Below are 24,253 nucleotides of genomic sequence, written 5' to 3' on the forward strand. Positions count from 1 at the left end.
ATGCATTATTGTGTTTAAAATTGTGTTGCCTATTGCAACAACCTGTAACTTTCTACAAAAGCCAAATGCATATTGCAAAAGTATTTAACTAAAGCATCTCATTCTGAGAAAGTATATTTTGATACCCAATGTTGGTTCTAAAATAAAACAAGCATATATTTTTTTATATATAAACCATTGGCCTAGATCAGTGGTTCCCAAACTTTTGACTCCTGAGGACCCCACTGAGTCACCACTGGAAGTCGGGGACCCCCAAGCAATTTGCATGATTTAAATTTCAAACGTTGAAACAGTAATTCGAAAAAAATACATGTGTGCACACAAAACAAATACTCGAATTACTAAGGACTTTAGGAGCATATTTACAAACCCCTACCACCATGGAAACATCACTTTTTGCAACGTTCTTACAAGGCAGCGGTAAGCCACTTAACATGGCTTAACGCTGCCTTGTAAATAAGGCCCCCTTTTGCGCAATGCTTAGCGTGAAAGGGGTGGGTTGTGTGTTTTGCAGTGGGTGTTCCACCGCAAAACCCATTGATTTTGATGCTGCCCCCTATTCACAGGGGCAGCGTAAATAGAAGGCAGCGACAAAATTAACACCAGGGAAAACCAGATCTTAACTTGGCGAAACGAGGAGGAATGCTTTATCTCTCCTCTTGTTTGCTTTTCCCATGTGTGCTGCCTTGTGCAGCACACATGGAAAAACCAAAACGCCTCGCATTATTTATGTTCAGGAAGGTGACCCTTCCTGCACATAAACACATAAACAATCATTAAAAAAATGGCATTTTGTAACTTCCATGTGTGCTGCATTAAGCAGCACACATACAAGTGACAAAACCTAATTTCAAGATTGTTTATGTGCAGGAAGGGGGGACCTTCCTTTACATAAACAATCTTCCCCTTCTCGCAGACACCCTTGCACTGTGTTGCAAGGGTGCCTGCATTGGCGCTACACTGCTAAGTATAGCACCAGCACAGGGCGAAATGTAGGGCTGCACTATATTCTTGTAAATATGGTGCAGCGCAGTGTTTCTGAAGTGGCGGCACGTGTCGTTATGCCACAGAGGCTAACGACACGCTCCACCACTTCTTTTGTAAATATCCCCCTTAGTATTTTATATTGAAAGAATTTGCAAAAAACTAAAATTTTAATGGGAAGGTTGGTGCTGCATCTCTGTGACTAACTTTTAAATGGTTGGTTTTATTTCGCAGTACGAGGCTCCTACTCCTGCCAGGGCCAGACTGGGATCCCAAAGCAGCCCTGGCAAATGTTTTCAGACCAGTCCCCATACGGTGCACACCTAGTGCATTGAGTGTGCCTGACCACTACAAAGGGGGCTTTGGGAGGCTCTACCCCCAAAGAAATTTAGGAAACAATGGTGCAGTCTACAACATGTTTATCACTTTACATCACACACATATAGAGACAATTAATCATAAGTGTAACTCAGTGTATAGAAAATGTTACATAAGGCAAAGGGGACTACAAGGTGAGGATTCACATGTCATTTATACTGGTAGGCATTTTTAAAGAGTGCTTGGTCTGGAGAAGCACAAAAAACTTGGGATTCAGAACTTAAGACAGTGGTTAGCATTGACTTTAACAATAAAAATGTATTTCCACCCTGGTAAACCTTTTTAGCAGCATCGGGATAATGAAAGACAGGGTGAAAACATAAATTACTAACTTGTACCATGCAGTTTGCAAGCAGCTCTTTGATGATAGTTTATAGGTCACTGTGCTAGATTATGGTTGTCACTTATGTACTGCACAGTAACAAAATAATCTTTGTGACAAAAGCAGTAACCCACTCACCTATGCACATAAAATACTGTATTTAAAATGCATGGTACACATTCTTTGCAATAGGCATATTAACCCTCTGTGCTACATTAGATAACTCAAAGCTGCCACAGGACAAAACTCATCTCTCTCCAGCAGGTACATTAATCACTGGTGTTATCTTGACACTTTTATTGTTGCTGGAAAACTGCTAATTATACATGTGCAGTGCTTTTTAAACTGCTGCCTGCGGACCCCCTGGGAAAGTGTCAGGGACCCCTGGGGGTCCCCGGACCACAGTTTGGGAAACACTGGCCTAGAGTTTAGTTATTGAGTGTGTGAGACCATTTGCTGACTGAGTGTGTGCAACAAATGCTTTACACTGTCCTCTGATACTGCCTTACTGCTCGACCAAGCTACCACTTTTGAGAGTAAGGTTATATCTAACTTTAGCCTCTGCCAAACCACTGGGGACTGTGGACTCTGTACACAATGTACCTATTTGGGAACAGTATATACAGAGCCACTTTCTCACAACGTCCTACTAGAGCATGCTATGCAGCAAACTGGAAGCGATTTGTCATTTATTGTACAAATAACAAATTCTATCTGCTAGATGCTTCCATCCAAAATATTATCTGTTATCTTTTGCATCTACAACAATGTAACCTAGCATATACATCTATATGACTACATCTTGCTGCAATTGCGGCTTACCTCCACAACAGACAACATTTTTCGTTGTTTCGAGTACCCGCTATCAAAGCGTTCATGGAAGGACTTAAAAAAATAATTTCACCTAGAGTTCCACCTTCTCCTGTATGGAATCTCAATATAGTCCTCACGAGACTCATGGGTCCCCCATTTGAACCTCTGCACAAACGCGAGTTACAGTTCCTTACTTGGAAAGTGGCCTTCCTCGTAGCTATCACATCACTTAGGAGAGTTCGTGAAATCCAGGCATTAACCATACAAGAACCATTTCTACAAATACACCATAGTAAAGTGGTTCTTAGGTCTAATCCTAAATATCTACCTAAAGTGGTATCTGCCTTTCACCTTAATCAGTCGGTTGTACTTCCAGTATTTTCCCCTCAACCTGACTCAGTAGCAGAATGCGCTCTCCACACGCTAGACGTTAAAGAGCGATACTCTACTACATCGAAAGAACTAAAAGTTTTAGACAAACAAAAGGACTTCTTTAGCTTTCTCCCCACCTCACTAAGGCAATCCCATTTCAAAAACAGGAATTGCAAGGTGGATTGTTAAATGCATCCAAATATGCTATCTCATAGCTAAACGCACATTAACTATTCCCCCTAGAGCTCATTCCAGACGCAAACCAGGGGCTTCTATGGCATTCTTAGGGAACATTCCTCTAGATGACATCTGCAAAGCAGCAACTTGGTCTACACCTCATACTTTCACTAAACACTATTGTGTAGATGTGCAAGCAAAGCAACAAGCTACTGTGGGCCAAGCTATATTAAGAAAAGTTTTTCAAACTACTGCAATGCATACAGGTTGCCACTGCTAGGGAGGAAAAACTGCTTTATAGTCTATGCTAAAACATTCAATCTACAGCTCACATGTCTCCAATGGAAAATGCTACTTACCAGTATGCATCTGTTCTTGGCATGTAGAGCTGTAGAGTTGTATACGCCCACCCACCTCCCCGGGTACCTTTATCTGTTGCAGTATTATCTTATTTAGATACATCACATGGACATCTTTTTCTATTCTCGTACTAACTCCATCATCACCCTTTATATCGAAAAACAATCTGAAGATGAAGTCGATGTCCATGCGCACTATCTGTGACTACAAAGACGACTTCGACAAAAACAAAATGCAAACATCCGAGCCCAACACCAGATGGTGATCTATGCTAAAGTATACAACTCTACATGCCAAGAACAGATGCATACTGGTAAGTAGCATTTTCCTTTTTTCCCCCCGCAATCTGGTTCAGACGTGCACTGAGTCTGAACCAGATGGGTTTGTTGTGTCCAGAACACAATTTTCTTTAGGCACCTTATTTTACCTTTCTGTCACTTCATGTCGGATTTGACCAAGGCCCCTCTACCTTTCTCTCCCTGATGTGTATCAGCTTCATCGAAGATCATTGATGCCCAGGATACCTGGGTCCTAGAGTTGCCGCCAGCCCTTCAATACCAGAGACTGCTGCCTGGGTGATAGAACAGACACTTTTTCAGAACTACTGCGCTGTCACTTGAAATTACTTTGAGCAGATCGTGATGAGTTGTGCAGTCTGTCCCTGTTTCCCAACCACAAAGCCTCCTGCCCATTGTGCCGCGCCTTCCGATCCAAAAGAGACTGAAGTACCGAATGGAATGACGTTGAATATAGAGGAGGATGCATCAGCAGAACACCTCAGTCCCCTAAACATCTTGATCAAAGTTCCCTTCGTCCCGAAGAACAGAAGGCTGCCAACAAGTCCAGTCTCCCAATGTGCACAACAGCTACTTTACACTTGTTCCTTTGTGTAAGCATGACTGCTCAGAGCCACAGCTACCCAGACTTGAGCGAAGCTTTAACAAACGAAACCTGACTACTCCTAAAGGTGTTGGAAGTGTATTACGTGGGAAGGTCACACAAGCACACTATATAATACACCCCATCTCATCACACAGAGGCAGCAGCAAACAGAGAGGGGGCATTTGAGGCTCCTACAGGGATAGTAAAAGGGCCTCCAGCAAGGGAGCTGCCACCTCCAAACAGTAAGTAGCCCTGACCCCCGCTCCCAATCACACATCAGTTGTTAGAAGTAGGGTTTGCAACATCCTCTCTCTCTCCCAACAACTGGGTCATAGCCATAGTCCAACATTGCTGTTGCCTCAACCTCTCCGAACATCCCTCAACGTACACATACTCTCTTCAGAGAGCACCTCTCCCTCCTTTCGGAAGAAGTGCTGTCTCTCCTATAATAGAGTGCTATCGAGAGGTTGCCTCACAACACCAGGGGAGTGGTGTCTACTCTATCTACATCCTCATCCCCAAGGCCAGCTCTGAGGCCCATCTTCAGTCTGTGACCTATCAACAGCTACATCCTGTCCGAACATTTTCCAAGACAACTCTGAAGAATTATCATCCCACTCCTTCAACCGGGAGCTTTGTGGTAAGTAACACTACCAGTTCAAAGTACTTTCTTTTGGGGTCACCACGGCTCCCAGGGTGTTTTCGAAATTGCTAGTGGTGGTGGCTGCATATTTATGACAGGAGGGCATTCACACCTTTCCCTACCTCTATAATTGGAGAATCAAGAGCAGCTACAAACTGCTGTTTCTAGCACACACCCAGTCAGTGGTGTCGCTGTTCCACAGCCGAAGCTTTACCATAAGCGTTATCAAACGCTACTGGCAGTGTCTTAAAAAACAGCCCTCCCTATGGTCCATATCGGAAGCAGTCATGGAGAAAGCTTGCCCCAATTATCATAGAGTGACAGCCTTTCAGCACCTGCTTCCTGTTTTCCAGCCAAGTCGTCAGCTCACAGTATGCACTATCCTGCTCCTTCTAGTCTGGCCTTTGTTCCTCCCACAAGGCTTCACATGTGCCCCCTCCAAGTGCCCCGCAGCTCAATGATCTCAAGTAGAGGGTCACTGGGAAGATCTGGTTTGTACTGGCCAAAATGCCCCGCAGTGGTGGAAAAGCAACTTGTTGCAAGGCAGGCCTTTTGCAGAGCCAGTACCTCAAGTGACCATTACCACAGACTCCACAGAGGCCTCCGCTTCATCAGCAGATGCCCACGGGCAATGTATTGTGGAAGAGCTGATCAGGGATTTTTGCCTGTGCTTTTCCACGTCTCCCGCTGTTCCTCTTCTTGGTGAGATAACTCAGGCAAACATCACTTACCCTCATTCCAGTAGCCTCGACCTGGGCCAAACAGCCCTGGTACCCCACCCTCCTAAAGGGGTCAGTCAGCCCTCGGAAGTGGTTTCGCCTCAGGCCAGACCTTCTGACGCAGAAACATGGTTGGGTGAGGCATCCAGATGCCAGGCAGCTCAAAGCATGAGATTTGGCTCCCGGAGGTCCTAGAAGTGGGGTGCCTCAACCTTCTTCTAAGAATGTTATCCATCTTAAAAGAAGCCCAGGTAACCACTAAAGGCATATTCTGCAGCAAAATGGAAAAGTATTTTTCATCACTGTATTCTCTAGGGCCTCTACCTGCTGTAACCTACCTTCTGGTTGATAAGAACAGCAGATTCCTTACAGCCGTCCCTCTTCCCAGTTCTGTACAATGGGCTCTCCAATAAGATTCCAAGGTAGCTTTCGCATTCTGCCGGAGATATTCAGTTGTCGGTTGCACTTTGTGTTGTTTATAATTTAACTGACTTGAGTGTGCAGTGGTGGTTTATTTGTGTTTGTATTTTTGTGTCCGGAGGGAGGTGTGTGGAGGCTTATGGTGCTGTCTTTCCCGATTGAGACCGGTACTTGGGCAGGTTCACAATGCAGCCACCAGGAAGTGTTACAAAAGGTAAGTAACTAATTTATAATTTTTTAACAGCTATTCATTTCTGGCAGCGTTTTTGCTCTTCAAAGACAGAGGTAAAATCTCAGGCAATGTCTTCTGACAAATTGCTGCTTATATTTTTTTTAACATGGGGATTGATGTTTACAAACTCACTTTGCAGTCAGAGAAAGAAAAGTAAAGTGAATTGTAAGACCATCTTTCTTGGGTACAATGTGTGAAAGGAATGGCTAGGCTGCCATTACTAAATGTAAATACCTGTAAATGAACTGTACGCATTCAGCAGTTAGGAAAGCTAAAATGTAGCTGTTTTTTTTTATTCTGAGGTGTTATGGAAGCAAAGATTTTAAAAGGGTCAAAACAAATTAAAACACTTTATATGGTGATGCACAAATGATAACTATTCACTGAAACCTGATTTCAGCACATTATCATTTATGCATTATAATTTTATCTGTACAACTGTATGTCTGGGCAAATGTATTGCCCATTTCAGTGGAAAATGTGCTGTCTGTAAATAAGTGTGCTGCCACACAATTATTTAGTTACATTAAAAAAATCACCTGCTCATGTCCATTAACCCTTTGTGTGTCCATGACGAGCTGGACTCGTCATGGGCCGCGGTTGCGCTGTGCCCATGACGAGTCCAGCTCGTCATGAACCCCGCCCGCTAATGCAACGCCCGGCACAGGGTGGGGAAAGGGCGTGGCACACAAGGGGTTAAAGCTAGGTGGGTCGCAAAGGTTTGTCATTCTAAAAATAAATTGGTGTTGAGTCTGAAGTTGGGAAGCACTGATTTACTGTACGCCTAACATGGTATATGTTTGCCTCCTTAACTTCGATGTCACAGTTGAATTTCTCAAAAGTCTCTTCAATTTACTCTTGTGCTAACAAAAACATTGGCGGAAAAAGAGAATCTACAATAGTCCCCACTTGTTTGGGTATTGTGGAGGGTATAGGCTTCACCTTGAGTTGTCCCGACTGCTTATGATCAACGGCCAAACTAAAAACTCTTTGATATATTTAGATGAAGTACTCAACCCAACCACTATATGGTGGAATTATGTACCACGTGTAAATATAGAAGTTTCAAGCTTCACAACTACTGTTGGAGGAAAGTAGCTAAGTGCATACAATCTAGTGCCTTTATTTGCAGTCCCTTTAAACGGGTTGGTTACAAGCAATAGGATTGCTCTAATGCAGTGTCCAAACAGCAAACCTGTTTTGGATAAACATACCCATAACATTTGTCTCTACCTTTTGCAGCGGACGAGCAGATTCCAGAGCACGAGAAGCACCTGCCCCTGGAAGAGCAATTGAAGGTCCTCCTTGAACGGTTGGATGAGGCGAGTGTGGGCAAGCACAGCATCGGGCGCAACAGACGAGCCAAAATGTTAAAAAAGGAAATAACTGTCATCCGGCGCAAACTTGCTCACCAGCGTGAATCCAAGAGGGAAGCCATGGACAGACACAGCTCATCTGGTAGAGGAGGGCTGCCTCCACACGACCCTTCAGAAAAGGATGGACAGACGGACAGTGCTGCAGAAGAGAGCAGCAGCCAGGAGACTAGGAAAGGTACTGACTCGGCGCTCGTTCAGAAGCATCCTGCTTTGTGACCCTTGGAGCCTCTTCTTCAGTCCAGATCTAGGAGAGGCTGTTAGCAGTTTGTGTGTTCCCTTTTCTGTGATCGCAGCTACTCTACTGTAGGCGAAGCAAAGTATGTCGGCAAATCTGTCTAAATATGAAAAGGTCACGTTGGTTTTAGCTGGACCTCAAAGACAAAGCCCATCTATAGGCTCTGATACTGCGAGTGCGGCACTTGCATATTCAATTGTCAGTGAAATTTGAATTTAGCTCCAGCAAAGCTATTTCTTTAGTACACAATCTCAGGCACTGGTTCTGCAATGTTAGAGAAAATAATTAAAGGAAAGCTGTTTATTTCATTACTTCATCGGTTTTGATTTCCATTTTGTACATAAAATGTCCTAAGCTTTCTAATAACTATCTGCTAGAAAACCTGGGATACTCGAGGGAGCTTGTTTTCCTTTACTACTGTTGTTGTGGGGCATAATTCCACTAATTTAATGTGATGAGAGACTGACTAATATTTTGAGGTGGTATCTGTAATGGGTTTGAAATAGATTTCAATAGCATTGCTTTCGACTGTTGGGTCGTAAGTCTCCACAAACACGAAATGGCAAGTAATAGTTACTGTTCCACAATTGTAATTCTTTGTATTTCGTATGATTCAGAAGGATCAAGCTAGATGCCTTGGAAAATGGGAGTAAAACTATGTGATCATTTTTGAAACCTACGCCTTTTATCCACTCTTGGATTCAACACTTTGGGAGCAGTTGGGAATTTCCAACTTTGAATGTTTATGTATAACCACAAAGCAAAGAAAGGTTGGAGCTAAGATTGCTAGTTCAACGAGAGGTAGATTTCTACACTGTCCTTTCTGTTCCGCAATTCTCAGGACTGATTATTTCCTGGCTGCACACACCCACTCCGGACGACCATAAAAGACATTGAATGTTTATAGACCTGTGGCCTGTTTACGCTATTGCTTGCAGTTGATAACCTCTTCCTTCCCCCGGCCACATGGTTATGGGTTGTCTCCATGCCAGCTAGTCGTGTCTTCCATAAGGCAAAGCTGCTCAGTTACCTGTTTTTAAATCTGTAGGTATTGGTCTTTTAATAAGGATCAGTTCTGTCTTTTCACATTCCCGGTGCTCAACTATGCTACCTCGGCTGCAAGCCCATTTCCAATACCGGCCACTTCGAATTGTAGATTTTGCTGGACTGTGGCTCTGCACCTTCCTGAATGCTTTACCTCCCCCACTCCCTTTTCCACATCTTTCTGCAAGCACCTTTCAACTCCATCCCTTCCATATTTGTAAATTGCATGTCTTGAATTAGCAGACCTCATTTGAAATTCTCGTTCCTCAGTCTGCGCTAATTGGTTTTCACTACTGAACAGAGGAAGAGATTAAGGCATTCCATCCCGTTTAGTTGTTTTTCTTTTCAGACTTCGAACAGTGCTGACCTCAAATTGTCACAGGATCAGATTTTTTCTTTTTCATTGTATTTCCTGTTATTTTTAATGGGGTCTATTGTGATACTGTGAGATGCATCCTATGATAATGGAGTCAAATAACTCACTGTCTGATCTGGATACTGTTTTATTAAAGTTGAATGTGCTGCTTACGCAGGGGAAGTTCTGCTGTTTGAAGAATTCCTGTCCACCTCAGTTTCCATCCTTGGTATCCAAGAAATAAATTGCTCTTTTACTGAGGAGGGATAAGCTAGCGGGGACTGTTATGGCATTCCTGGGACCATAGAATATTCCAAAGCACTGGTGGGGGAAGTCATTTGATAGCTAATGCCATTGACTTGACAAGTGCTGTATCACACACACCAGATGATTCAAGAGGGGTCTTTCTTTACCTCCTGGGATTTTGTCTGTGAGCATTTTTGTTTTAAAGTTGTAATTCAGCACTGTATTTTTTGGGTAAACTTTTGATATTATTTTCAATAAAGTATGTGTATTTAAAACTAACATGTTGCTCCCTTTGATTTTTTGAAGTACAGAGCGCTTTTAATGTAGAATATCAAATGTTCAGCTCTTGCAGGACTCTCTCGAGTCTGCTGAGAAGCAAGTGAGGTTTGCGCCTGATGCACGTGGTTTGGGATGTGCTGTTTTTGCTGTTTATCTGATGGGAATTTAAACATTACTCATCCTTCCTTCTCTTTCTCTTCTTGCCCCTTTCTTTCTCTTCTTCTGTGTTTGTTTCACTGCATCCTTTCCCTACCTACTCCTCCAAATTGTGGTCCCATCCCTGCTGTCTCCCCACTCTGTTCTTGCCGTCTTTGTCTGTTTCTCTCAGGGCTCGGGCCAAACTCCTCTTCCACCCCAGCACATGAAGTTGGCAGGAGAACCTCAGTCCTTTTCTCCAAGAAGAACCCTAATGTCGCTGGACCCCCAAAGCGTCCAGGTCGGCCCCCAAAAAACCGGGATAACCAGCTAGCTCCAGGACAAGGAAGCAGCCTAGTGGGACCCCCACAGCTACCTTCGATGGGGGGATCACAAAGGCCGCGCAAAAGACCGAGGAGCCCCCGACAGACTTCCAGCTCAGAGAGCGACAGTGACAAGTCCGGAGAGGATTCCCCAATCGGTGAGTGCAGTCAATTCTCCCATCTTACTCTTGTACCTAAGTTCCAGTACGTCTAAAAGGAAGGAGTAATAAAACAAGGGAACATGCACGGCTAAATCTTGTGTGCAGCACCAGAAAACACCAACTGTCTTGCAGATTTCCTTTAATGGATAGCTTGCAATCCCCAAGTTTTGGAACATAAAGAGAGGCTGGTTTGTTTTTGAGCATTTATTATGTTGCAGATAAAATAAACTGAGGAAGTTTCTGGTAATAATTTAAATTTTTAAGGGGATAATTCTAGTGCATTAGCACTTATACAGACTGCAAAATTGATACTCTAAAACTAATGCCATGATGTCTCTAATAAATCCTGCTCGTAGGCCCATGTCCTGTAAAATTGCAGTTACATTTGTCTCTCTTCCCGATGCTATACAGGTTGTCGGTAAAACCTGTTGTGTCTGCTTATTCTGCATTTAATGCTGGCCCATATATACATCCTTGGATCCTTGCATAACTGCAGATTTAATTTGAAAGGTGAAGGACTATACATACCTTACCTTCTGTCTTACCTCTGTTGCTCAATGTTCCCTGCCTTTTGTCCAGTCCCATCACTTGCGCACCTGCATTGGTGATCTTATGCACAGAGAGGTCACTTTTATCCATTCTACTCCAGTCAGTAATTGAATTGTTTCCTTCCACGGGTTCTCATTTCTGGTTCTTCATTCTTTTTCCATGACACTCTATTCTCCGTTGTTTACGTCCCCCGTTGTGTAGTGCAGTTTACAACCTTCCATGTTCTGTGGAGTTCTGTCAGCATCTATCCTCCTGTGCCTGCATGATCACTATTGTCTATCTGTGCTTTCTGAATGTGTGTAATACATACAAATGTGGACACAACATCTCTCAAAAGAACAAATTCTGTGTGTTCTCTCTACATTCCTCTGCAGATCAATGGGCAGTCTTGTTTGGACAACTTTTACTCTTTTGTTTATCAATGTAGGACATTTTTAACAACAGTTGGCAACCACTGGTTCAATCCAGTCCTGCACCCTGGTTTATTCTAAAAGCAAATCAAACAAAACTAGTTTAATCGTCGTCTTACTGAAAACAAACGGACCTCAAGATGAGGCCTGTTATCACAGTTGTCAAATCCAAAAATGTCATTGTAGTACAGTTATTGGCAGGGTTCACGATCAGTCCAGATTGCTCTTCAAGATTACCACAACAGGCCCACAGACGCACACTATCTCTTCTTCACAAGGCCTCTGTGATAAACTAAAAAGGTTCTTTAACATAAAATAGAAATAATTAACCAAGGGATTGCTTAATTTGTTAAACGATAATTAACCCTAAGGGAGTCCTTGCTCGCTAAATCCATGCTGACATCTGCCCAAGGGCAATTTGTTTTTTCTTTTATACCTTTTCAATTGAGCCAGCCAAGGCTTCCTGTGCTGTCCTAAACTTACTGGACAATGAGTCTATTCCTTTGGCATTTGCTCCTCCTATCAGCTGCCTGCTGTATGCTTCCTTTAACGAAGGCTATGTCTTTGAAACACTTAGACTCTTCCATACTTTCAAACTGCAGGCCCAACTCAAGAATACCAGCCTTTTGCAAAAATTATAGACACTCGCCATCTTCTTCTCTTCCCTAGATTCCAACAACCATCTGTTTCATTCAGTCTGAATTTAAAGCCAGTTGTTCGACCAGTAGTGCCCGGAAGGCTTTCTGGAATGACAGTTTGTGGATGGCGGACAAAGGAGCAAGCTGCTTGCTGGTTGTGCTGTACCTGTGCAGCTTACACATGCCATCCTGTTCACCAGGTTATCCAGTGTAGCCCACATCCACTAAAAGGCCCTGAATTGGTTCATCTTGTTTTATTTCCCAGTACACCATTCCCAGCAGATGATTGTGGGTCATTACATCCCTCCAAACTCACCATTATCTCCTGTCATTTGAATTATTTATTTGGCTCCTTTTTTAATATTGCCACTAATCACACTACCCTTTTCCAGTCCTATGTCTGCAAAGACATGCACATTACATTCTCCCAAGACAGTTCTGCTGTTAAAACCCTTCGTAATGCCTTAGCAGAACTGAGGAGAGGAAGGCTACTGACAGCCCCCATCTTAAGAGTTCAAAAACTGATCTTATATTTCCTGATACTACATCCTACTTGGTAAGAATGCAGCAAATCTGGGCTTCCTTGTTGAAGCAGACCGATTGTTTTATAGCGACATAATATCCTCCATATCTGGAAAGTTAAGCTCATCGACCCATTTCTAAAGGTTCCACTAACTCTAGCCTTGACTGTTGCAACTATAAATCTGCCAGCATACCATATGCATTAGAATGCCATGATTCAACTTATTTTATCTCTTTTAAATAGATCTCGTACGGTATCCAGAAGTCACCTAATTCGCTCCCATTACAGTAGAGAATGATCTTTACATCAATTGGCAATCAGGCACCACAATACTCTGCTGGTGTTTACAGAACGCTGTGGCTCACCTCCTCCATTGTCTCAACAGACAGATCTGCATTTCTTCTTATCTATTCTTTTTACTCTGTTTTCTGATTCACAAAATAAGTTTATGTAAAAGTTTATTTGCCAAGGTGCTTCATGGATTCACTCCATTTACTAAAACAAGGGATTTTGTTGCTGAATGCCAACAGGGACCCTACGTTCTGCAAAGGTCCATCGTGTATTTGAACCTTGCTCCAAAAAAGCTTGCACGGGAGGCACATTTCTGTCAGTACCCCCAAATAAAAGCCTGCTACTTCCTTACTTCGCCCCAGTGTGGGAACACCGATCTCAGGAGTTTTTGGAACCATCTCAATCCTCCTCTTTAAGGCATTCTGTCCTTTCACTTTCCAGATAAGTATCGTGGGTACAGGCCAAGTGCCAGGACACCCTTTCCTTTGGGTAGTCTGGTGCTCTAGAAATAGATATATAAAAAGAAAATGTTTCCCTATGCGCTACGATACACGCTGCAACATAGTGATCTTAACCTTTTATCTGTCCCTCCCGTCAAGCCTCACGTGCATTCTATAAAACTCTTTTTCAGCAGAGGCGTAGATAATTTTGTCAGTATTACTGTGTGTGCTGTGAATTGGTTCCTTTGATTAGCCACCTGCTGTTGTCCTATGTGTATTAGCTTACTGAAACCCAAGGAACTCTTTTTGTGATGTGCCCTCCGAAGCATTAGCACATTTGCATTTTCAGGTTACTGCTGCAGAATTACCTTCACGTGTCCCATATTCTCTTAAAGCAACAGACGTGAATAGCCAACAAGGACTCCAAAACATCCAGAAGGCTTATTTCTTGCTAGTCCTGCTTTTATTTTATTAACTTACTCTAATACACTGTAATGGTCTTCAACTTAGCTGCTGTTTTCCTTCTTCATCGACCTGAAATATACTTTTTGTTCAGAGGTGTAGGAAGCTGGCTCTGTATATACTACACCAAAGTATGGTATAGTGTGCACAGAGTCCAGTGGATCCCTCAGAGGAATAGCAGAGGCTAAAGTAGATAATAGCTTACTCCCTTTTGAGGTAGTGTGGTTGAGCCTTCAGGCTGGGGACCCCACTACCCTGGGGAGGGCAGTGTTAAGCATTTGTTGTACACACTCAGGCAAGAAATGATATCACACAAACCTAGACTGAATCCAGACCAATTGTTGGTATAAACAGTTCTTTTGTTTTATTTTTAGAACCAAGATTGACTTAGCAGGTAAGATAAGCTCTTCATACAATGTTACTTTTCAAAAGACAGTGAATACTGGTCTGGTAGGAACATTTAGATTACTTTTGCAGTTAAGAAAACGATTGAGCTGTTCAGAAACATTTGAAATTACATTTGAAGAACTATTAGCTACTTTGAGATTACTTTTCTAGTTTGGCATGAAAAACACTCCTAACACAGTTTAAACAACTCAGAAAATTGGTAAACAGGTTAACTCTATTGAAGGCACCGAGTTGCTTTTGTTGCAGTACAAGACAGTTCAACACTGAAGAATTTTCAGAGAGAACCCACCATTCAGTCCTATGGAGAAAAACAAAGTGTTGAGTTTGCAGGTAAGTAAATGGTTTTGGGGTTGGAGTTTTAGAGGGAAGAACAAAGGTTTCCTAAGGTTCAGGTTTGCACTCAAGGGGCACCACGGCCGCCAGGTGCAGAGTGCCAATGTTAGCCAGTGAGGCTAGTGGGCACCTGGGATGGGGGCTGCTCACGGCCAGGCCACTTGGACTTGTGAGCCAAGCTCCTGGGGTTAAGGTCAGGGCAAAGCGGCTCCCAGCTTGGCACCAAGTCCACAGCACCAGTAGTGCAGGGGCGGCCAGATGCAGGTGCTCAGGAGGGGTCAGGAACCCAATGCTTTTTAATTGAGGACGTCTGTTGCCAGAAGACTGGATGAAAGGAATCGATGACTGGAGGATGAAGAGTTGTTGGACACCAAGACACCGTCGGTCGGGCACCTCAGGACTCGGGAGTGTCCTTTCATGTTGGGTTCTTCTCTCCGGTCACGGTTGGGGCACCCTTCAGAATGAGACTGCAGTCATCGAATAGAAGGTCCGTGGAGTTCGTCCAACACTGGAGCACAGGTCAGAATTGCTGGGGGGACCTCGCTGTGGTGTTGGGCCACTCGGGCCGTGGGCGTTTGGTGCAGAGTGGTGAGGACTCGTGGATCTGGAGTCCTGGCTTGTGGTGCTGTTTGACAGTTCCGATGTCCTCGGTAGATAAGAGTTCTTTAGGAAGGCAGGGCAGGTCCCCAGGGTCTCTGGAGGCTGCTGGCTGCAGGACCCGCCGGTTTCAGCTTGCAGATGTTCAGGCGGTAGGGCAGGGACCAAAGCAGTTGTCGTTGTCGTGTGCTGGGGTGTGCAGGTTGGGACCAATGAGTCCCTTCCTGGGGTATATTTCTACACCCCCTAGCATGCCACCTTCCAATAGGAGGGGGGCATAGACCTCTTCCTGATTGGAGGGATCCCCCATCCCCAAGATGGCGGGGACTGAGAAGTGGCCTTCACTTTGCCTCCCCCACCTGAGCGGTGGGTCTGGCAAAGGTGGGCACACCTCCTTTCCTGGCTAGGTTTTCCCGCCAGTTCTCACGCCAAAAATGGGGGTCAGAACCGGTGGGAGCCAGTTGCTGATAGCAGCTAAAGGCTGGGGGCAGATAACAAAGATGGAGTCTTTATTGAAGGCAACTGTCCTTCCAAGGGTTTTGGAGGTCGTTGTTGCAAGACAGATGAAGGGTCGTTGAGCTGGAGACAGGCTGGTAGGGCTAGGGCCATGCCAGTTGTCATCTCCTGTCTTCTGCTACAGGTTGTCTTCTTCCTGCTTAGGTCGTCGCAGATCTCGGGGCCAGGTCAGGGGGAGCCACCTAAATACTAATTAGGGGAGTTGCAGATAGAGCCAAGTGGCATCTTACTGCACCCTCTGTTATGCCACCCTTCCATGGGAGGGGCCATAGACCTACCGCTGATTGGAAGGGTCCGCCCATTTTCAAGATGGCGGTGACTGAAAGTTGTGCTCACCTTGCTTTCCCCCCACCTTAGGGGTGGGGTTGGCAGAGGTGGGAACACCTCTTATCTTTTCGCCAGTGTTCGAAGAGGGAAGCTTCAAAGGTCTGCCGCCTTTGTAATGCGACCCCCAGTCTCTGCTGTTGGCAGCAGATGGCAGCCCCTGGTTTACACCCCCACTTTGGACAGGAACATTCAACCTGTCTTGCAACGACGACTTCCAAAACCCTTGGGAGGAGTGTTGCATTCAATAAAGACTCCAATCTCCTGAGGACAGCACACCTGTTCAGAAGAAACCAACTCCAAGACTCCGGATCTAAGCGGATACGCGCCCCCCAGCCCATTCTGCACCTGACACCCACGGCATGAGTCTGAGTGGCTCACCTGTGTAGTGAAGCCTCCCAGCGATCCTGACCTCTTATCCAGCATTGGCTGACCTCTCCTGCTCTCCACAACGGCGCCTGCAGTGTGAATCCAGAGGCTGTCCCCGACCAGGACCAGCTTCCGTAAGAAGATTCAAATGTCCAAAGGCACCCCTGGGCCTCGGTGAGCTGAACTGATGGTGCCCCTACGACCCCGTGCATCCCTACTTACCTCTGCTGTTGCTGGTCTTCCTCCGGCGCCACGCCTGCAGCCTCTTTACCATCAAATAGATCCTCATTGAAAAGCGTTGGGCGCCCGACATTGAATTTGCACCCTGCACCCGGCCGCCCCTGTGCCGATGGTGGTGTTTGTTTGGTGCTGCTGGGCGTATGGTGCAGATTGGGCAGGAAACGCGGATCCGCTGGGATCCTGAGTCCTTGCAGTAGGTTTCTTCTGGACACATCCGATGTCCACTGGAGATCGGAGTCTTTTTCAAAGGCAGCAGTCTTCCCAGGGTTTCAGAGGACGCTGGCGGCAAGACCGGTCACAGGCTAGCTGGAGACAGGCCTGTGAGAGGGGGGCATAGTCCTAAACCTGACTGAAGGAGTCTTCCCATCTTGTAGATGACAGTGACTGAAAGATGTGCTTCACCTTGGATGTGGGGATTGCTGAGGTGGGCACACTTCCTAGTCTTCTTAGTTTTTCCCGCCGGTTTTCCCTCCCAAAGAGGAGTTGTGAACCAGGGGCTGCCATCTGCGGCTAGCATCAGAGGATGAGGTTTGCATTACAAGTGTGACAGGCCTTTGAAGCTTCCCTGTTCGAGCTCTGGCCCATCCTGGGGTAGGAGGTATGATACCTATGTCCAGGATGGGCATTGTTTCTGGTTCCAGAGTACAGGGCTCTACCCAGGGGTTTAGAAACATGTCTGGTGGTGGCTGGTTGCCTACAGCCGGTCAGAGACCACACCAGGGTTGGCATGTTGTCAGGGGGCACCTCTGAGGTGCCCTCTGGGTACATGGTACAATAAATCCCATACTGGCATCAGTGTGGCTTTATTGAAAAGAGTAGTGTGGTACCGAAAACACTCCTGTGTTCAGTGAAGCCATCATGGTGCTATCGAACTAGAGTTGCCAAGTTTCCAGCCTATTGACTCTCTATGGGTTCACTTACAATATTAGGAAATGGACCCCAATATTGTTGGGCCATATCTGATCCTGCAGATATGCCCTTACCTATAGCATAGTGCACACTGCCTTAGGGCTGTGAGGCCTTCTAGAGGGGTGGCTTACCTATGCCTTCAGCCACTGTTAGATGGCATGGCACCCAGGCAGGGTGCCATGTCGACTTTGTCATTTTCTTCCTCACTGGTGCATGCAAGCTACAAGGACAGTAGCTTGGTCTCAGTAAGGGGGTCTAGGGGACCCTCTGCAGCTCCAAGGCCCTAGGTACTCAAGAGTACCATTTACTAGGGACTTACCAAGGGCAGAAGTACCAATTAGGAATTTGTTTCTAGGGAAGGAGCATTGGCACAGGGGACCTGGTTGGCAGGGACACTGTGCACTACATTCGGACCCACATCACGACCAGGCACAAAGTGGAGGGCTAACCATGCAAAAGAGGCGTTTTTTCAAACCGGGCATACTCCAAATTTGTATTTTTCCTTTTTGACAGTAAGGTCCTTGTGTCTCAGTCCCTTTAATACCTGCTTCAAGGTAGCACCATAATCCTGCTCGTTCTTCCCTTGTACCAAGATGTCGTCCTGCAAATACATTACTTATTCAATTCTTCTTTCATAAGCATCTGTAAGCATGACTCAGCCGAAGCCAACCCAAAAGGTATTCTCCTGAACCTAAATGCCCCCACAGGTCTAGCAAAAGATGGTAGGGCCTTTGAATCCTTATGCAATACGACCTGGTGGTACTCAGCTGAAAGATCCATCACACTAACGACACAGGCACCCTTTAGCGTAGCTAAAGCCTCTGTGATATTTGGCAAGGGCTGGCGATCAACCCGGATGCACTGGTTGAGTTCCCTGCGATACACACACACTGCTTGGTACCATTTCCTTGGGAGCTAGACCTGGGCAGGTCATTCTGAAGATTCTTTCACCTCAATAACCCCCATAAGTATCAACTTATCCAACTCCTCTTGCAAGGGCTTCAATATGATATCGGGTACTCTCCTCGCTTTGTGCACCACCACGTGGCATTGTTCTTTAAGGTCATTTTGTGCTCAATCGTTAAAAAGACCAAGCTCACCTCAGGACATTCCTTAACCAAATCAAGGTCTTCCCCATTGGGAGCTACCATTAGGATCTGATTGGGAGAGTCAGGGTTCAGGGTCATCCCTAAATCTCTTTGGTGAATCCGCCCCAGAAAATTATCGCCGTGCCTGACCACATAATTTTCCCCAAACATGGTCTCTGCATCGTCTGAATGCGATGCATCTGTTCCAGTAGGACCCACCAATAGTACAGGGGATGGTGAAGAAAAACAAGGATCTAAAGTGGTTTCATTCAGCAGACCATTGTTTTTTCCCACAGTTTCTCTCGCCTTGAAGTTAATCCTCATTACAGTATACCCTACTAAATCGATCTTCAATCCTCCATGCTCGTCTGGATTTATGTCGGGGGAACAATGTGATATTTTAAGTCACGTATGTTTTTCCCCCCCAATTTTTACCTCCCACCAAAGTGAAGGTGGGGAATTAGAATCTGCCCAGACTGAGATTTCCCCACCAATGTGTATTTGACACTCTAACATGATCTCCCCTCACCCACACCATTGTTGGAAGCTGGGTTTCTGTTGCAGTAACCTCCCCCCCTACACTTTTTGCCAAACTACTGATGCACTTTGACTTGATGTGCACTGGGTCCCTGCCAATCAGGTTCAGTGTTTTTTCTCAAAACTGTACCTTCTACCCCAACTGGCACCCCTCTGGCCACAGGTCAGTCCCTTGTAAAAGGTAGCATGGGTACCGAGGGCACTGTGGCCAGGGAAGGCCTCTAAGGGCTGCAGCATGTATTGTGCCACCCTTAGAGGCCCTGTACCTTTACACACACATACTACTGTTGCAGGCTGCGTGTTTTGGTGCAGTACAAAGTGAAGAGTTGACATGACACACATCCCTTTGTGCCCTGCTAAGAACCCACTGCCCTGGCATAGGTCAGCCACCCCTCTAGCTGGGTGCACTATACCAGTGGTGAGGGTACAGGGGCAGGAGCTCTGTACCCCTACAGTGTCTAGACCAATTCTGAGACTTCTAAGTGCAGTAATGCCATTAAGAGTATATGGTGCTGGGGGAGGAGCCAAGATGGCGACCGGGACGGCAGCGTAGACTCCCGGCTCCGTGAACCTCCGCATCCCGCACGGATATCCTGCACGAGATCCTTAACCTGTGCTACGCGGTCGTGTTTCTGAAGGAGAGAGGCACCCGACTGTGTGACTCCGAGGTTTCTGGCTGCGGTATCGCTGGAGAAATGTGCATTTGAACTTTGCGGCCTGTGCGGCCCTGGAGCCGGGACCTCGAGTGGACGCCGTGGCCGGGTGGCAGTTCAACAACAGCGGCCTGTTGTGACTGGGTGGAGTCGGTCCACCGGAGCGGTGCCAAACTCGGCCTACATTTCGTCGTGGTCGTCTCTACTGTCAAGCGTAGCGGACCGAGTGCATGCCCGGGGGTGCAATTCTCAGACCCTCCGGTGGCTGCCCCTGCCTTTGATGGTGAGCTGCCCGGCCGCCGCCCGTATCCTGCCCTGATCATTGCGGGCCGCCCCCGAATTTTTACGGGAGCTGGTCCGTAGTGGGGACGACTGTTGCCCGTGACCACGCAACGGATAACTTTTCGCCTGCCCCCGGAACCCGGTCACCAGCGACGTGGACATCGAGACGCTTGTCCCGGGGTCCCGGCCCCGGTGAGGGTCGGACATACTTGGCGGCCATCTTGTTGCGATGAAGCCTACCATCCTGTCCGCTGGGCCGCAGCGGGATTGTGAGAGTGCGACTTTCGGGAGTGTGGCAGCGCGATCGCAGAGAGCTGTGCTGGGGTACGGCGACCTCCTCGAGGCCCTTGGTGCTCTTCACTCCTCCTTGATTCATGGTGTCGGGGTCTTGGGGAGTAAGCTTGACGGTGTGGCGTCGGCGTTGGGGCAGTGGCGGCCCGCCTGTCCGCACGTACACAGGGACTACCCACACTGCGCACAGGAGGACACTTTGGCGGCCACCCCTGAGGTTAGTGCACGGCTGGACGCTCCGGCCAGTATGCTACAGTGTGTTCGTCCAGCTGAGGACCTGATCTGCCCCGGAGGCATTAGACCTGAGTGGGATGTGGTAGCCTCGTCCCGTACGTGCCCTCCTGCGACCCAGAGACAACTCCAGCAACTATTGTCTGCTTTGGCGGCTTCTGCCTTCCTGGACCTGGAGTGCAGTGCATATCCTTGTGCAGCACTGGGAAGCCTGTTTCTCCACGCTGCGGACTGTGTTGATGCTCAGAGACTTCCACCCCACCTGTGTGCGTCGCTTCTCGGACGTTTTTGGACAATCCTCTACCTTGGAACATCGGATATGGTGCTGGGTCGAGGGGTAGGCATGGGCAGACTCCCAAAGAGTGGTCAGGGATGAGGCTGATCCTTCAGGGGTGGTCATCTAGTGGACGGGCGGGCTCAGGGGTTGCGTGCTCTCCTGGCATAGCTAACAGCATAATAGGTGCATAATGCTCCCCATTTTTCTTTGAGAAGATAGATTTTGTGCCGTTTATTGTTCACTTTGGGGGAAACTTACCGTGCGGGAGGGTGAAGCCGGGGGTATGTTTTGAAGGCCCTCCTCCAGTTTATTAATACTTTCTCTACCCCCCCCCCCCCCCCCCGTCTGGTGGGGTTCTTTTTCTACTTCTTTTTCCCTGTTCTCCTATATTTCGGGTCTGGTTCCAGGGCGACAGGCACACTGCTGGGGGGGGGGCCGTACTCATCTGCAGAGGTGCAGGGTGGGGGGTTGGGGGAGGGGATTCTTTAGTCTTTTATCTCTTTTTCCATGGCCTCCTTTTTCTTCTCTGATTCTTTTTGTTTTTTCTTTTCTGGGATCAGCGTGATACACCTCCTTTGCTATGACTCGTTGCCGCTCCGTGTGTACCACAATTTCCGGGGTGCTCTCCGGGAGTTCTGGCGTGGGACTGCAGGCGCAACTGCTTATGACATTTTTCCCCATCCTGATGTTCTTGTGTTTGCGCCATTGACCTAATGGATTGCTTTAAATCGCTTACGTTTATTACTCTGCATACCTGTAATTGCTGTTTGAAAATTGTCTGGCACCTGATCCTTCTGCCTTGTTTCATTATAAAATGAAAACCTTTTTCTCCTGGTGCCCTACCTACTTTGTTCACAGTATTAGCATTACGATTCTGCTCCCCGAAGTGCTGCCTGTGTTTACACTTGCCTTTTTTTTGCTCTGATTGCTTAGCGGCCGGCCCCGGGGGGTTGTAGGCCCATACTTGTTCTTGATTGAACTGTCAATAAAGGTTTTAAAAAAAAAAAAGAGTATATGGTGCTGGGAGTTTCTCATTACGAACTCCACAGCACCATAATGGCTTTACTGAAAACTGGGAAGTTTGGTATCAAACTTCTCAGCACATTAAACCCACACAAATGCCAGTGTGGGATTTAATGAAAAATGCATTCAGAGGGCATCTTAGAAATGTCCCCTGAAAAACAACTAGCCTCTTGTGGGTTCCCTGACTGGTACACACCAGCCTGCCACCGCAAACATGTTTTTGGACCCCTGAGGTGGGAGCCTTCCCTCATGAGCACAGAAACAAAGCCTTTCTGGAGGAGGTGGTCACAAGTCCCCCAGGCCAGGAAGAGCCATCTGTGGCAGAGGAGCTTCAAGGGCCTTGCCGCCTTTGTAATGCAGTCTCTCCTGCTCTCAGAAGCAGGCCCCCTTCCTGTCTCCCCTCCTGTTCGGCGGAAAGACGGGCAGGAAAAATTAGCACAGCCCTGAAGGTGTGCCCACCTCTGCCAACCCCATCCGTCAGGTGGGAGGAAGCGAGATGAAGCCCACTCTTCAGTGCCTGCCATCTTGCAGATGGCAGGAACTATCCGATCAGGATTAGAGATTGTGCCCTCTCCCCCACGTGGGTTGAGCACACCAAGGGTGTAGTCACCCTAAGGTCAGTAACCCATTGGCTACTGACCTCAAGACTCCTAACACGCCCCCTAAATACAGTATTAAGGGGGCAGCCCTGAACCAAGAAGACTGATTCCCTCAACCTAAGAAGAAGAAAAGAAGACACCCAGCAGAGGAGACTGCAGAGAAGAACTGACTTGGCCCCAGCCCTACCAGCCCGTCTGCAGCTTCCAGAGATCCTGCACCAAAAGTCGCCTTGTCTTGCTGCCAGTGACCTCCAGAAACCCTGGGAGGACTGACTGCCTTCAACAAAGATCGGGTCTCCTGTGAGCAGCAGCTCTGTTCAAAAGAACCACAAAGAAAGACTCTGAGCCTGCTGAGGACAAAGAGACCCTACACCTGGAACCACCACTGCACCTGCCGCCTATGGCCCGAGTTTGAGAGGCCCACCAGTCCCAGCGAGGACCCCCAGTGCTCCAGAGTCGAAGTCCACTGTGGGTTAACCCCTGAAGCACTCCCCCACATCACCTGCAGCCTCTGCGCGGAGACCCCCCCCCCCCCCCCACCCCACCACGAGTGGCCCAGTAAGGTGAAATCCAAGCTCAAAAGATACCCCTGCATCCAGCCACCCTGCGCTCTGGAGAAGAGAACCTGAGGTGCATCTACATCCTGAGCCCTCATACTTACCTGCCCAGCTGTAGGTTCCTCCCAGAAGTCTTCCTGGACCAAGCCTGCAGCAAAAAGTCCAAAACCGGCATCTCCCATTGAAAACAACAGGGGCACCTGACGCTAAAACAGCATACTGCATCCAGCTGCCCCTGCGCCGTTGCGGGTGTACTTTAGGTGCTAACTTGGATCCACCTTTGCCCTGAGCCTAACACCAGGAGCTTTGCTCCCACAACCTTGTGGCCTGCTCGTGAGCTGCCTCCAACCGGAGTCCCTCTATCCCTCATTGGATAACATTGGGCCTCAGCACTCTGCACCCAGTCGCCCTAGTGCCGCTGAAGGTGTTTCATGAATGCATCCTTGAACCTGGGGGAACCCTTTTTCTAACCCAAGAATACCAACTCCCACAAACTTGTACTTACCTGCAAACCGTTAACTTCTTTTTTCTCCATAGGAATACATTGACTGTTTTTCCTTGCAAATTGTTCTAAGTGTGGAGTTGATTTGTATGAAACACTGAAACTGCAAATGTACAAAAACTAATTTACTTACATTTTCTCTAGGCAATGTCCCAGTGTGATATCTACAATGAAAAGCAATTGATTCTGTCGGGTAGGTCAATTGATTTGTACAAGGTATTGAATACAATAAGAAATATACTTCCTAGTCATATATCCAAGTAACACACCAAAAAGGACAAATCAATTATGCAAATAATGAAATTCTTTACTTATTTATACAAAGGTAAATAAAAGTGATGGCTGTCTGTGACATAGTACACATAAGAAGAAACTACAGAAAACTATTGTGTACAATTAGTGACTTGTCACGAATTGTCCTGCCAATCAGGCACCCAGGGCCTGTGTTCCTTCCCTAAACCTGCATTGAAGCCTAAACCCAATTGGCATCTCTGGCCCTGGTAAAAGGTACCACAGGTACCCAGGGCACTGTGACCAGAGAAGGCCTCTAAGGGCTGCAGCACTTATTGTGCCGCCCTTAGAGGTCATGTACCCTGACACACTCACACTGCCTTTGCAAGCTGCGTGTCTTGGTGCAGAACAAAACAAAGAGTCGACATGGCACACATCCCTGTGTATCGTGCCCACAAACCACTGGCCTGGCATACATCAGTCACCTTCTAGCTGGGTGCCCTATGCCAGTGGTGAG

The 24,253-nt window shown here is 46.9% G+C and overlaps 1 protein-coding gene across 2 annotated transcripts in view; it reads left to right on the forward strand.

Moving 5' to 3' along the window:
• BRPF1 (bromodomain and PHD finger containing 1) overlaps nucleotides 1-24,253 on the forward strand; it is a 282,053-nt gene that overhangs the window by 201,065 nt on the left and 56,735 nt on the right. For both annotated transcript variants that reach the window (XM_085624272.1, XM_085624271.1), the window contains exons 9-10: nucleotides 7,545-7,853; nucleotides 10,166-10,453. In XM_085624272.1, the coding sequence (XP_085480398.1) occupies nucleotides 7,545-7,853; nucleotides 10,166-10,453 (597 nt within the window). The remainder of the gene's footprint in view (nucleotides 1-7,544; nucleotides 7,854-10,165; nucleotides 10,454-24,253) is intronic.

This window comes from Triturus cristatus, chromosome 9 (genome assembly GCF_964204655.1).
Source record: "Triturus cristatus chromosome 9, aTriCri1.1, whole genome shotgun sequence".
NCBI classification, from domain to species: Eukaryota; Metazoa; Chordata; class Amphibia; order Caudata; family Salamandridae; genus Triturus; species Triturus cristatus.